The following is a 13311-nucleotide window of genomic DNA, read 5'->3' on the forward strand; positions in this document are numbered from 1 at the left end:
ACCTCCACCTCCTGGGTTCAAATGATTCTCCTGCCTCAGCCTCCGAAGTAGCTGGGATTACATGCACGCGTCACCATGCCCTGCTAATTTTTGTAATTTTTGTATTTTTAGTAGAGATGGGTTTTGCCATGTTGACCAGACTGGTCTCGAACTCCTGACTTCAGGTGATCCACCCACCTCGGCCTCCCAATGTGCTGGGATTATAGGCATAAGCCAACATGCCTGGCCAGTGACTTCTTATTAGTTTCACTTGACTTCTTCCTGTATTATCACTCTTCAGGAAGCATTTCTTTTTTTTCACTTGTAAGGATAAAAGATAATGTCTATAGGGAATTTGTAAAATACAGTTAACTACTTGTTTGTTTGTTTATTTATTTATTTGAGACAGAGTCTCACTCTGTTGCCCAGGCTGGAGTGCAATGGCATGATCTTGGCTTACTGCAACCGCTGCCCACCAAGTTCAAGCAATTCTCCTGCCTCAGCCTCCCAAGTAGCTGGGACTACAGGCATGTGCCACCATGCCTGGCTAATTTTTGTATTTTTAGTAGACACGGGGTTTCGCCGTGTTGGCCGGGCTGGTCTCAAGCTCCTGACTTCGGGTGATCCACCCGCCTTGGCCTCCCAAAGTGCTGGGATTACAGGCGTGAGCCACCACTCCCGGTCTAACTTTATTTTTTATTTTTTGAGACAGAGTCTCACTTTGTCACCTAGGCTAGAGTGCAGTGGCACCATCTCGGCTCACTGCAATCTCTGCTTCCTGGGTTCAAGTGATTCTTGTGCCTCAGCCTCTAGAGTAGCCAGGATTGTGGCTAAGTTTTGTGTTTTTTTTTTTAGTAGAGATGGGGTTTCACCATGTTGGCCAGGCTGGTCTCGAACTCCTGACCTCAGGTGATCTACCAGCCTTGGCTTCCCAGAATGCTAGGATTATAGCTGTGAGCCACTGTGCACAACCAACTACTTGTTAACTCTAAAAAATACGTATACCTCCAATCATTTTTCTCTTTGAAACAAATCACAGTTCTTCCCAATTATATCATTAATAGAGAAATACGTATGGTTTGTAAAATATTAATACAGAAACATTGTTTCTGGGAGAAAAATTGGATACTAAGGGACTTTTTTTTCAATTTTGCATTGGATGTTAAACTTATTTAAAAATAAAGTAGAAAAAATAAAATTAACTACAGATAAAGCTTAAATACCCTTTCACCAGTCTCCTTAATGCTAGTCTCCTTTATTCATGCCCAGAGGTAACTGCCATTGACAGTTTGGTGTGCATTCTTCCAGACTTTATTTATTTTAGATACAGATATTTAGGGTCTCAACTGGTCATCCAGGCCTCAGTGCAGTGGCGTGATGATAGCTCATTGCAGCCTCAAACTGCTGGGCTCAAGCCATCCTCCTGCCTCAGCCTCCTGAGTACCTTGGACTATAAGTGCATGCCACCATGCCAGGCTAATTTTTATCTTTTTTATTTTTGTAGAGATGGGGGGAGGGTCTTGCTTTGGTGCCCAGGCTGGTCTTGAACTCCTGGCCTCAAGTGACCCTCCCATCTCAGCCTTCCAAAGTGCGGAGATTACCGGCGTAAGCCACTGCACTCGGCCTTCTTCCAAATGTTATTCTGTGCTTTGGATATACATAGAAGTGTATATATAAAGAGGGAATACTGTTTGGAAGTATTATGTATATCATTCTGTGGCTTAGTTTTTTTTTCTCTTGGACATCTTTCTATAGAGATGTGCCTTTTCGAGGCTGAATACAATTAGTTTCCAGTTTTTTATTGTTATAACCTGGGCTTCCACAAATACCCTTGCACATGTCTCCTTGGCACATGGGCAAGTATGTGTTTGTAGGTGAGGTAGAGAAAGGGAGTGGCTGGGTCATAGCCTTTCTGCATTTTACCTTTACCTAGACACTGATGAATCACCCTCCGTGATGGCTGTACCAATTTATACTCCCACCAGTGGGGTAGATGAATGTGTGAGAGGCCTCTTTTCCTACACCCTTGGCAACATTTGATAGCATTAAACTTTTAAACCTTTCAGAAACATGATACCTTATTTACATTTTCTTGGCCTTTTTTAAATTTAAATTTAAATTTTTTTTGAGATGGAGTTTCACTCTTGTTGCCCAGGCCGGAGTGGGATGGCACGATCTCGGCTCACTGCAACTTCTGCCTCCCGGGTTCAAGTGATTCTCCTCCCTCAGCCTCCCGAGTAGCTGGGATGACAGGCATTTGCTACCACGTCTGGCTAATTTTGTATTTTTAGTAGAGACAGGGTTTCACCATGTTGGTCAGGCTGGTCTTGAACTCCTGACCTCAAGTGATCCACCTGCTTTAGCTTCCCAAAGTACTGGGATTACAGGTTTGAGCCACCGTGCCCAGCTTCTTGGCCTTTTTGATGGCAAAAATAGAAGCCGCCTTTTCTTTCTTTTTTTTTTTTCTTTTTTTTTTTTTTTGAGATGACGTCTCACTCTATCTCCCAGGCTGGGGTGCACTGGTGCAATCTTGGGTCACTGCAACCTCTGCCTCCCGGGTTCAAGCGATTCTTCTGCCTCAGCCTCCCGAGTAGCTGGGATTACAGGTGCGTGCCACCACACCCAGCTAATTTTTGTATTTTTAGTAGAGACGTGGTTTTGCCACGTTGGCCAGGCTGGTCTTAAACTCGTGACCTCAAGTGATCCGCCTGCCTTGGCCTCCCAAAGTGCTGGATTACAGGCATGAGCCACAGCACCTGGCCAGAAGCCACCTTTTCTAACAGCTGTATTTCATTTGTATTCCACTTTAAGGCTACAGCTTTTTAACCTGTTTCTTATTGATGGCTATATAGGCTAATTCCAATTTTGTGATATTGGAAACAATGCTGTGGCTGGGCGTGGTGGCTCACGCCGGTAATCCCAGCACTTTGGGAGGCCAAGGTGGGCAGATTGCTTGATGCCAGGAGTTTGAGACCAGCCTGACCAACATGGCGAAACTCTGTCTTTACTAAAAATACAAAAGTTAGCCGGGTGTGGTGGTGCATGCCTGTAGTCCCAGCTACTTGAGATGTTGAGGCATGAGAATCGTTTGAACCCAGGAGGTGGAAGTTGCAGTGAGCCAAGGTTGCGCCACCACACTCCTGCCTGGGTGACAGAGTAAGACTCTGTCTCAAAGAAAAAAAGTAAGGGAAGAGGAGGGAGGGAATTCTGGGCAGAGGAGGTGGCATCAGGAGTAAAGGTTGGGATGGCTTTGTCCTGTGTGAGGAATTGAGGGAGGGTAGGCTGTGGGCCAGGCTCCCTCTCATCCCTGCGCAGGCAGGGAGGGTGGGCATCCCTGTTGTGCACACAGGGCACTGAGGCCTGGAGAAGGGAAGCAGGCTTTGCTGGACATAGGCCTGTGAGAAGTAGACCTGGAGCTCAAACCTGGCCTATTTAGAGCCAGGATGCCATCCTGCCACTGCCGAGGGAGGCAAGTGACATGTGTCGAAGCAGAGGCAGGGGCAGAGGAGACTGGAGACACAAAGACAGTGGAGGGGAATGGGGAAATGACACGTGTTCAAGATCTGTGTGAGAAGCCTTCCGTTTCAGGCTGAGGAGCTCAGTGATCATAGGGAGGCCCTGAAAGTTGGAAATCTGGGCTCAGACCTCATCTGCCACCTGATGTCTCTTCTGTGATATTCATTTTTTTTTTCCAGAATCGTTGCAGTGTGCCAGTAGGTCAGGCCTCTGAGTCACTGCTGAAAAGCAAAGCCTGCTTTGGAGCTGAAAACCTCATGAGGGTTCTGGGGAACTATTGCCGCCTTGGTGAAGTGCGCACCCACATTCGTGTGGGTGTTGTGGGTAAGACCTGCTGTGTGGTCATGGGGCTCAGGCTTCTTTCTTGAGCGGACACTTCGCTGGGGGAAAGGATCCTGGGAGCTTCATTGTCTTTTGCGGGGAGAGAGGAGTGGTTCAGGAAGGGTTTCGTGATTTGTAACTTGGATGGGTGGGCATCACTGCGTATTGAGTATTAGATTCATGGAGCAAATGCAGGGTGCCAGGCTTGGAGTTGGTACCATCTCATCCTATCAGAGCTATGGGAGGGTGGGGTGACCGTCTGCCTTTTACGGATGAGAATTCTGAGTGAGGCTCAGAGAAGGGCAAAGGGACTTTTGGAGCCCAGCCCTGTGCAAGACAAGGCAGAGCTGAGGATCAAAACCTGGGCCTTTCTGGAGCACAGGTTTCTGAGGGAGGGATGATGGGAATGGAGTAGGGAAATTGAGAGAGGCAGAGATAGATCACCAGAGAAAGAATGTGAAGCCACGTGAGAAAGACATTGGAGAGAGAGCTAGACACTGAGAAGGTATAGGTACGCATACCAGGATAGATACAGAAGAAGACACAGAGAACGCACTGGGAAGCCAGATGGCAGGATTGGTGGGGAATGGAAAGAGGAGACAAATTTACATGATGGAGGCATGTAAAGAGGGAGATACAATCAGAAACACCAAAAGGGACATAGAAACAGACATGCATACAGAGATCTGCCGAGGGAGACATAGGAAGGGTAGAGATAACCCATGTATGTAGAGAGGCAGACATGTTTTCTCAAAGAATGAGAGAGACAAACATACTACAGGGATAGAGACAGATTCAGAGAGAGACATACATGGAAGCAGACTGGACAAGGCTGTAGATACAGAGGAACACATACACATAGCTCTTAAGTACACATACAGATCCACAAACACATACACAGACCCACGCTACAGACCCAGAGATCCAGAGGAGGCACATCTAGCGAGACAGAACCAGAGTCAAAATGCATGTAGACTAAGCCCTTCCCACACACACCCACCCCAACGCTGCTCCCCCAACGCGCATAGAACCACAAGGAGGGCTGGATGTAGCAGCTCATTCATGCCTGTAGCCCCAGCACTTTGGGAGGCTGAGGCGCACAGATCACTTGAGGTCAGGAGTTTGAGACCAGCATGGCCAACATGGCGAAACCCCATGTCTACTAAAAATACAAAAATTAGATGTGTGTGGTGGCGGGCATTTGTAATCCCAGGTACTCGGGAGGCCGAGGCAGGAGAATCGCTTGAATCTGGGAGGTGGAGGTTACAGTGAGTTGAGGTTACAGTGAGTTGAGATCGTGCCACCGTTGAGATCCAGCCTGGGCAACAGAGCGAGACTCCGTCTCAAAAAAAAGAAGACACGCATGTGCCCACATACACTTTGACCCTCGAACATTATCACATACCCAGAGTTACAGAGGGACACAAATACCAGACATGTCACGATGAGGCAGGTATGTGTACCTGTACAGAGAGAAATAGAGACATACAGAGAGGAGGTTAAGGAGGCGCAGACAGGGAGAGAGTAGAAGAGACACCGTGAGACACATACAGAGAGGCATCCATGAAGTGACCAGCCCACAGAGATGAGGAGCATGGACAGAGGCTGACAGGAGTTGGCATGGAGGGAATTACAAATAGAGGCAGGATTGGTGGGGTGGAGAGAATCAGAGAGAAAAGAACAATGGCCAGAATGAGAGACAGACAAATTGGCAGAGAAAGAGGTGCTTAGATACAAAGACACAGAGAGAAACAAAGATAAGATAGAGAAAGAGACTGAGTGGGAGAGATACAAGAAAAGGAAAAAGTGGTGATACTGAGAATGGGAATGACCGAGAGAGAGAGAGAGAGAGAGAGAGAGAGAGAATGTGTAGAGACTTCCATGCATGGTGATAATTTAGAATGAGAATGACCTAGAGAGAGGGAGGGGGGAGAGAGGTGTGCAGAGGCTTCATGCACGAGAGGTATACTTAGACATATACTTTTTTTTTCTTTAGGCAATCAGCTTTCTCGGGTTGAAACAAGCATATGCTTGAGACAATAGTACACACATGTAAATTGAGCACATACAGAAAGAGAACGGTGAGAATGAGGCCCAGTAAGGGGAAACACAAAGACATCCACAGGCTGAGTGAGAATGGCTGACAGATGCCCAAACAGCAAAATACACACCTCAGGTAGACAGCTGCACAGAGAGACTGGCATCTGGAGATGACCTCCATCCCCATCCATGGAGTGATACACCCAGACAGGTTGTTCTCTGTTTCTTAGACATTTCTCGATGTCCACCTTCTGTTGGATTGTGCCACTGAGGCCTTGCATTGAGGACCTCTGCCTGGCTGATTGTGGGTGGGAGGTTGGTGTCACATCTAGAAAGAGGGACATACCTATCTAGCATGCTCACAAATGGAGGGGAGAGGTAGAAAGGCCCTGTAGGGGCTTTGTCAGGGCCTGGGGTGGGAAGGGAGGAGGTCAGGCTCAATTTTTTGGCTTCCCCATGGCCTGGTTACTACCCCTGGCTAGGCCTCCCTCACACAGGCTGGCCTGAGTGTTCCTGAGGGCCTCTTCTGCCCTGAGCCATCTGCTGCTATTTTGTAGGTCTTCCCAATGTTGGGAAGAGCAGCCTGATCAATAGCCTGAAGCGCAGCCGCGCATGCAGCGTGGGAGCTGTTCCTGGAATTACCAAGTAAGCACCTGCCTGCTCCTCCACTCCACAATTCCTTGACCCTACCATTTCCCCCCAACTCCCATACCTTCAGCCCCTGTCCCTTTCCTTATCATGGACCATCCCCTGATGCTTTCCCCAGGCATGGGAGTCTCATAGCCCTCATTTTCCTGATACACCCTAGGTGTGGGCCAGGTCCCCACGTGGGTGGTTCCCATTAGCGCCTTGAAGCTTTTGAATAACGATGCAAGATTGGGCTACAAATGGGAGCTCTGTTGACTGGATGAAGCAGCTGAGGCTTGGAGAGTCAAGCTTGCCCAAGATCCTGCAGCTCAGTCCCCAGTGGCAGAGGGATAGATTAGAATCAGCCTCAAGTCTGTAGACCCCCAGTCACCCCTCCTCCAGCTCTACATCTCTCCACCTTCGTCTCTAATGCACCCTTCCCTCACTCCTTTACACTCCCACATCCCAGGCCCATCTTCGTGATTGGGGCCTCTACGATGCCAGGTACATCTGGGCTTTCTTCTTCCCCGCCCCAGATTCATGCAGGAGGTCTACCTGGACAAGTTCATCCGGCTCTTGGATGCTCCAGGCATTGTCCCAGGGCCCAACTCAGAGGTGGGCACCATCCTGCGTAACTGCGTCCACGTGCAGAAGCTGGCAGACCCTGTGACCCCAGTGGAGACCATCCTGCAGCGCTGCAACCTGGAGGAGGTCCGCAGCAGAGCCCTGGCTGATGCCCTGCCCTACTCTGAGGGCCCTTCATTCCTCCTCATGACTTCTCTCCTTCCTCCCTTCACCAGATTTCCAACTATTATGGCGTTTCTGGGTTCCAGACCACTGAGCACTTTCTGACGGCAGTGGCCCACCGTTTGGGGAAGAAGAAGAAGGGAGGCTTATATAGTCAGGAACAGGCGGCCAAAGCTGTCCTAGCTGACTGGGTGAGGTGAGGAGGGGGTTAGGGGTAAGGGTGAGGCCCGCTGGGAGCCTGGCTCCCCAAAGGGGCTCATCTGTGCTCATTGCCGCTGGGGCAGCTTGACTTCCTGGGTCTTGGGGCAGAGGATGGCCAAGGTGCCAGGTCATGTCCTGCTCGAAACTTTATGCCCAGTGATTATCCAGCAACTCAACTCCTTCTTGTTCAGAAGCCACTGTCTGGGTTTTCTTGTTCCGTTGCTGTTTCTGGCCTGCAAACTCATCGTCTCTTGGATTGTCATTGGTTCTCTCAGTGACAGCACCACTAATCTCCCCTATCTCCCAATGCAGCGGGAAGATCAGCTTCTATATACCACCACCAGCCACTCACACTCTGCCCACCCATCTCAGTGCTGAGATCGTTAAGGAAATGACCGAGGTCTTTGACATCGAGGATACTGAGCAGGCCAATGAAGACACCATGGAATGTAAGTGTGGGCAGGGTGGGTGCACTTGGTCTTGCACTAGTGGGGCCACACAGACCTGACAGCAAATCCCACTTTTGACCTCCCGCTTCCTTGGCCCTACTTGGGCTTTGGGCAAGTTGCTTAAGCAGCTTGAGGCCTAATTTCTTTTCTTGCAAGGTGGGGAATTCTAATCTGGCCCTGGCAGGGCGGGTTGGGGGAGGGTGGTTGTGAGCTTTTGGTAAATATGAAAGAAAAAGTGCCTGGTACCCATTGAGGTGCTCTGGAAATGTGAAGCTCCATTCCTGTCTCTTGGGACCTGGAATGGACTGAGACATTCTCTCAAAAACTCTCTAATGTTGCCTTAGGCTTTTTCACAACCACTTCAGGTCCACTTCTAGATTTTCCTTCTTACCCCTATTGGTGAGTAAGGTACCCGAGTCACAGAAAGCTGATATTTGCCAAAGGGATGTCAGCAGAGGTGGCCTTTGACCCAGTTCTCCTGCCCAGTTGAAGACTCTTCCAGCTCAGAGGAGCTGGGTGTCCAAAAGTATAGACTGCCTGGATTCAAATCCGAGCTTTGTTTCCTTTTTACTGTGTGATGCTAAACAAATTACTTCACCTCTTTGTCTCAATGATGTCATCTGTAAAATGGGGACAGTAAGTCCACCCGATAAGGTAGTTATGAGGATTTTTTTAATAATGTAAAAGACATTTAGAACAACAGTGCCTGGCATATAGTAAATAGATGCTCAGTAAATGTTAGTTTTTATTAAGATGATTATTTGCTGGGGAACAGAGATGTGACTCTCAGAAACTCATGAGAATGTTTGCCGTCCTCAGATATTACTCTCTGCAGCCCTGGCTTGTGGCTCCCTGCTTCATTCTCTACACTGCCTAAGGAAGGTATCCAGTGCCTTCTGGGCTTGTCTGTAGACATTATGGGGTAGTTGAGGAAGCGTTGGCTAGCCTGGCTTCTAGATTCTCTGTTTTTTCTCTTGAGGTCCAGTAGTTTTCCTTCTCTGGGTCTTTTAGTGTCCTTGTGTTACACACGAGGTTAAGAGGACTTGCCTGCTTTCTAGTTTGTATTTCATGTGGCTTTGAGCAAGTCAGCCCCCTTTCTGAATTTGTTTCCTCTTTTTGTTTTTTTTTGAGGCAGAATCTTGCTTTGTTGCCCAGGCTGGAGTACAGTGGTATGATCTGGGCTTACTGCAATCTCTGCCTCCTGGGGTCAAGTGATTCTTGTGCCTCAGCTGCCTGAGTAGCTGGGACTATAGGTGTGCACCACCACGCCTGGCTAATTTTTTTTATTTTTAGTAGAGATGGGGTTTTGCCATGTTGGCCAGGCTGGTCTCGAACTCCTGGCTTCAAGCAATCTGCCTGCCTTGGCCTCCCAAAGTGCTGGGATTACAGACATGAGCCACTGTATCTGGCCTTAGTTTCCTCTTCTGTTACGTAGGGCAGTTGAGAGGGGTTTGAGTTTATGTTCTTATGATGATGCTTGACCCTGGCTGGATGTGAGGGCAAGAGGTGCTCCATCACTGAGAATACATTTTGGCCAAAGACTGAGGTCTGAGAAATTGAGAAGACAGTGAGGAACAGGTTTAGTGGTGAAGGTTTCCTGGAGGAGTTGGCCCTAGTGCTGGATCTTGAAGGGTGAGTAGGGATTAGAAGGCCGAGGGTAGGGAATAGGGGCAAAATTATAGAAGCAGGCATGAGGGTAGTGGGGCACAGGGCAGTGGGCACATCTGAGGGTTGCAGTAGAGGCCAGCTCCAGGCAAGGGGCCAGAGAGAGGAGGAGAAAGTCTGGTCCTGGGGAGGGAATCCCAGTGCCTGCCATTTACAGAGCAGCATCTTGGGCCAGAGCATTACAGACATCTGCCATGTCTCACAGCAGCCCAGTGTGAAGAGGGCTTGTGGAATTCCCATTTTCCACATGAGGAAGCTGAAGCTCTGAGTCCAGCTCCCAGCAAGTGAATGTCCTACTGCAAAACCCATGCTTTTAATTCTTGGTGATGTGGCCTCTCAGCAGGAGTGAAAAAGTTCCTGCACCTGACTCCCCTGGGAAGCATCCATGTATCCTTTTCACTGAGGCCTGACCAGGGGGGCTGGCAACAGAAGGGAGCCAGGGCCCTGACAGTGGTGTTGGTTGTGTTAAAGGCTTGGCCACCGGAGAATCTGATGAGCTGTTGGGTGACACGGACCCACTTGAAATGGAGATCAAGTTGCTCCATTCTCCGATGACGAAAATAGCAGATGCCATTGAAAATAAAACCACCGTGTATAAGGTACCTGTCATCTTTGTTCATGGCAACCCTCTTCTCTCCCCAGGGCTCTGGGAAGTGGTCAATCCCTTTTACCTGCCTTTCATGTGGTGAGATGTGGGTGGTTCACTCGCTCCCTGTGGGCTTCTGGATGCCTGGCCTAGTACATCCTTTACCAAGCAATGACAGGTCCAGGAAGCAGGCATGCTCTCTAAGGCAGCTTTCCCAGCTCTGGTTCTAGCCCATAGAACAGGTATCACTATCTAGTCACCCAGTTGTCCAACTTGCAAACGACTCTTTCTTCTCCCTAACTAGTACCAGGATTTTATTTTATTTTATTTTTTATTCTTTTATTTTTTTTTGAGATAGAGTCTCACTCTGTCACCCAGGCTGCAGTGCAGTGGCGTGATGTTGGCTCACTGCAGCCTTCGCCTCCCAGGTTCACGTGATTCTCCTGCCTCAGCCTCCCAATTAGCTGGAATTACAGGCATGCGCCACGACACCCGGCTTAATTTTTGTGTTTTTAGTAGAGACAGGGTTTTGCTATGTTGGCCAGGCTGGTCTCGAACCCCTGACCTCGGGTGATCTGCCTGCCTCGGCCTTCCAAAGTGCTAGGATTACAGGCATGAGCCACCATGCCTGGCCTGGGATCTTATACTCTGTCAGTCAGCAAGACCTATGTCTTCTCCCTCCTAAATCTTTTGACAAGCTTTTCATCCTTTTCATCCCTACCATTCCTGTTACCCTAAACTAAGCTTCCAGCCCTCACTTACTTGGACATATGTCCCAAGGTTTCTTTCTTTCTTTTTCTTTCTTTTTTGAGACGGAAACTCACTCTGCCACCCAGGCTGGAGTGCAGTGGCGTGAGCTCAGCTCACTGCAACCTCCGCCTCCTGGGTTCAAGCAATTCTCCTGCCTCAGCCTCCGGAGCAGCTGGGACTACAGGCGCCCGCCACCATGCCTGGCTAATTTTTTTTTTTTTTTTTTTTTTTGTAGAGATGGGGTTTCACTATGTTGGCCAGGCTGGTCTTGAGCTCCTGACCTCAGGTGATCCACCTGCCTCGGCCTCCCAAAGTGCTGGGATTACAGGCGCGAGCCACTGCACCCGGCCGTGTCCCCTGGTTTCTAATGGCCCAGTCTGACCATGTCACCTCCCCTGCTTAAACTGATTTCATGGCTCCCCAACACCTACACGATCAAGTCCATATGCCTGTGGCCTGCTATTGAAGATCTGCAGGGCATGATATGATGACTCCTAGAGGTTTTTTCAGCCTCTTCTTCTGCCAGTCCATCCCCCATCTCTGCCCTTGAGGAGTTCATATTTTAGTGGGTTTCAGACACAGACATCCGCACTGTGATGGGAGACACATAGGGTGCGGATAGGGGTCGAGGTTGGGACAGCATGGATCCAAGGACCCTAACCTGTACTACCTGTGGGTCAAGGAAGTCTTGCTTGAGTCATGTATTAGTCCGTTTTCATACTGCTATAAAGAGCTGCCTGAGACTGGGTAATTTATAAAGGAAAGAGATTTAATTGACTCACAGTTCGGCACGGCTGGGGAGGACTCAGGAAACTTACAATCATGGCAGAAGGTGAAGGGGAAGCAGGCACCTTCTTCACAAGGTGGCAGGAAGACGAATGAACACAGGAGGAACTACCAAACACATAAAACCATCAGATCTCATGAGAACCCACTATCATGATAAGAGCATGGGGGAGACCACCCCCATGATTCAATTACTTCCACCTAGTCTCTCCCTTGACATGTAGGGATTATGGGAATTATGGGGTTTACAATTCAAGATGAGATTTTGGGTGGGGACACAGCCAAACCCTATCAAGCCACGTCTCGAAACCTGAGGAGTTCTCTGGGCAAGGGGGTCAGCAGCATGTGGTCCAGGACCCAGCCATGTCAGCCAGGCTGGTCTCGAACTCCTGACCCTAAGTGATCCGTCCTCCTTGGCCTCCCAAAGTGTTTGGATTACAGATGTGACCCACTGCGCCCAGCCAGAGACAGACACTGTTTTTGGTAGTTAGGTGTGCTCTATGTTTTTTCAGTGTTCAGTCAGGAATGACCCCTCCCCATCAGTAGTATGTTGACCACCACTATCATCCCTAACCTCAGTCACTCATCCTTCATGTTTCTGATGGGCAGTTACCATACTCTGATTAGTGGTATAGATCATTGTACCTTCTTTAGCCTGGTTGTTTCCTGAAGATGGAACCGAGGCCGGGCGCGGTGGCTCATGCCTGTAATCCCAGCACTTTGGGAAGCCAAGGTGGGTGGATCACCTGAGGTCAGGAGTTCGAGGCCAGCCTGGCCAACATGGTGAAACCCCGTCTCTACTAAAAATAAAAAAAATTAGCCAGGTGTGGTGATGCACGCCTATAATCTCAGCTACTCGGGAGGTTGAGGCAGGAGGATTGCTTGAACCTAGGAGGCACAGGCTACAGTGAGCCAAGATCATACCACTGCACTCCAGCCTGGGCAACAGAGCAAAACTCCGTCTCAAAAAAAAAAAGATGGAATGGAGTCACTCATTTCTCTGTCCCAGCATTGCCCCACACAGAGCTGGACACAAAGTAGATGTCAAAAAAAATTTTTTTTTTAAGACAGGGTCTTGCTCTGGCACCCAGGCTGGAGTGCAGTGGTGTGATCTTGGCTCACTGCAGCCTTGAACTCTGGGCTCAAGCAATCCCCCCACCTCAGCCTCCCAAGTGCCTGGGATTACAGATGCAAGCCACCATGCACAGCTAATTTTATTTTTATTTTTATTTTTTGAGACAGGGTCTTGCTCTGTTGCCCAGGCCGGAGTGCAGTGGTGCAGTCTTGGCTCACTGCAACCTGCACCTCCTGGGTTCAAGTGATTCTCCTGCCTCAGCCTCCCAAGTAGCTGGGATTATAGGCACCCCTCACCATGCCTGGCTAATTTTTGTATTTTCAGTAGAGAAAGGTTTCACCATGTTGGCCAGGTTGGTCTCGAACTCCTGACCTCAAGTGATCTGCCCGCCTCAGCCTCCCAAAGTGCTAGGATTACAGGAGTGAGCCACCACGCCCAGCCTCCCAGCTAATTTTTAACAGAATTGTTTGTAGAGACGAAGGTCTCATTTTGATGCTTAGGCTGGTTTCAAACTCCTGGGCTCAAGTGATCCTCCTGCCTTGGCCTCCCAAAGTGCTAGGATTACAGAC

The 13311-nt window shown here is 49.1% G+C and overlaps 1 protein-coding gene across 4 annotated transcripts in view; it reads left to right on the forward strand.

Moving 5' to 3' along the window:
* GNL3L (G protein nucleolar 3 like) overlaps positions 1-13311 on the forward strand; it is a 95840-nt gene that overhangs the window by 20580 nt on the left and 61949 nt on the right. For all 4 annotated transcript variants that reach the window (XM_055106924.2, XM_034950603.3, XM_063601972.1 and 1 more), the window contains exons 9-14: positions 3675-3819; positions 6414-6501; positions 7020-7194; positions 7284-7426; positions 7744-7880; positions 10017-10144. In XM_055106924.2, coding sequence (XP_054962899.1) covers positions 3675-3819; positions 6414-6501; positions 7020-7194; positions 7284-7426; positions 7744-7880; positions 10017-10144 — 816 coding nt within the window. The remainder of the gene's footprint in view (positions 1-3674; positions 3820-6413; positions 6502-7019; positions 7195-7283; positions 7427-7743; positions 7881-10016; positions 10145-13311) is intronic.

The sequence above is a fragment of the Pan paniscus genome, chromosome X, assembly GCF_029289425.2.
Source record: "Pan paniscus chromosome X, NHGRI_mPanPan1-v2.0_pri, whole genome shotgun sequence".
Taxonomy (NCBI): Eukaryota; Metazoa; Chordata; class Mammalia; order Primates; family Hominidae; genus Pan; species Pan paniscus.